General features: G+C 36.0%; 1 protein-coding gene across 1 annotated transcript; it reads right to left on the minus strand.

Moving 5' to 3' along the window:
* Nucleotides 1-225: 225 nt before the first annotated feature.
* LOC147394541 (uncharacterized) lies at nt 226-1,047 on the minus strand. Its single transcript, XM_086453310.1, has one exon. It carries the CDS (start codon nt 1,045-1,047, stop codon nt 226-228), a length of 822 nt encoding a protein of 273 aa, XP_086309436.1.

Raw genomic sequence — 1,047 nt, forward strand, 5'->3', positions numbered from 1 at the left:
AAACAAGGATAAATGAATCACTAGAAAAATGATTAGTTAACAGTGGTTTTATAGTGTAATTATAATGTATAGGGAGGGTCTTTTTATTAATTTAAAAAGGTTTTATGAAAAATTAGTGTAATCATAGGTGTTATAAGAAATATTCAAAAGACCTTAATCAAGTAAAATTTTTTTTTTTTTTTTTGATTGATAAGCTGAGGCTATATAGGGCCCCACCCTGATATATTAATTAAAGACTATTGCCGAAAAAAACCACACATCCAAATCCTCCAAGAGGATATTATACAGATCCACAGGAACATTTGAAGAATCAAAACAACATAAATTTTCCTGAACTATTCCACTTTTAGCTAGCCAATCTGCAGCTTTGTTAGATTCTCGCCACGAAAATTTTAACTCGATTGAATTAAAGCCACGCATAACAGATTTTATCTCTCTGACCATATTAATAGCTCTCCACGACGTATTCCATTCTTCCTTGATCCCTTGGACAGCAATTAATGAATCTGAGTTGACCATTACATTCAAGTATCCTCTCATCAGCAAATGATTCAAACCATATAGAATGGCCTCCATCTCTATATTTATTATATATGTATTCAATGAAGGGCCATACCTAGCAATCAGCACTTCTCCTCTCTCATTCCTTGCTATGAATCCTATTCCAGCCCCATTCTCTGACAACGAGCCATCCGTGTTTAGCTTGACCTTGCACATTGGAAGAGGATTCCAACGAACCTCTCTGTTTTCCTTAACAACCATCTCTCCATTACAGCCCCATAATTGGACCAAATGAAAAATAGTTGCTATAGGCGTTCTAATACCTTCAAGCTTTCCACATACATTAGCCATAATCAATTGGCTAATCTGCTGCATAGTGATTTCCTTCTCTTTGAAAATCCGTTGATTCCTCTCACTCCAAATATGATAAATGGTTGAACAAAACATGAGGCTCAACACACTCGAAATGTGCGCTTGGTTACGAACAAATTCAGCTTCATCCTCAATACTACCCACCGACTGTCTAACTATTCCAGCCCAGTTCAT

The sequence above is a fragment of the Akebia trifoliata genome, chromosome 9 (assembly GCF_017979445.1).
Source record: "Akebia trifoliata isolate Shusen 1 chromosome 9, ASM1797944v1, whole genome shotgun sequence".
NCBI lineage: Eukaryota > Viridiplantae > Streptophyta > Magnoliopsida > Ranunculales > Lardizabalaceae > Akebia > Akebia trifoliata.

What these genes read in the sequence shown, in the direction of transcription:
- LOC147394541 (XM_086453310.1), bottom strand. Translation starts at nt 1,047, where the DNA reads ATGAACTGGGCTGGAATAGTTAGACAGTCGGTGGGTAGTATTGAGGAT.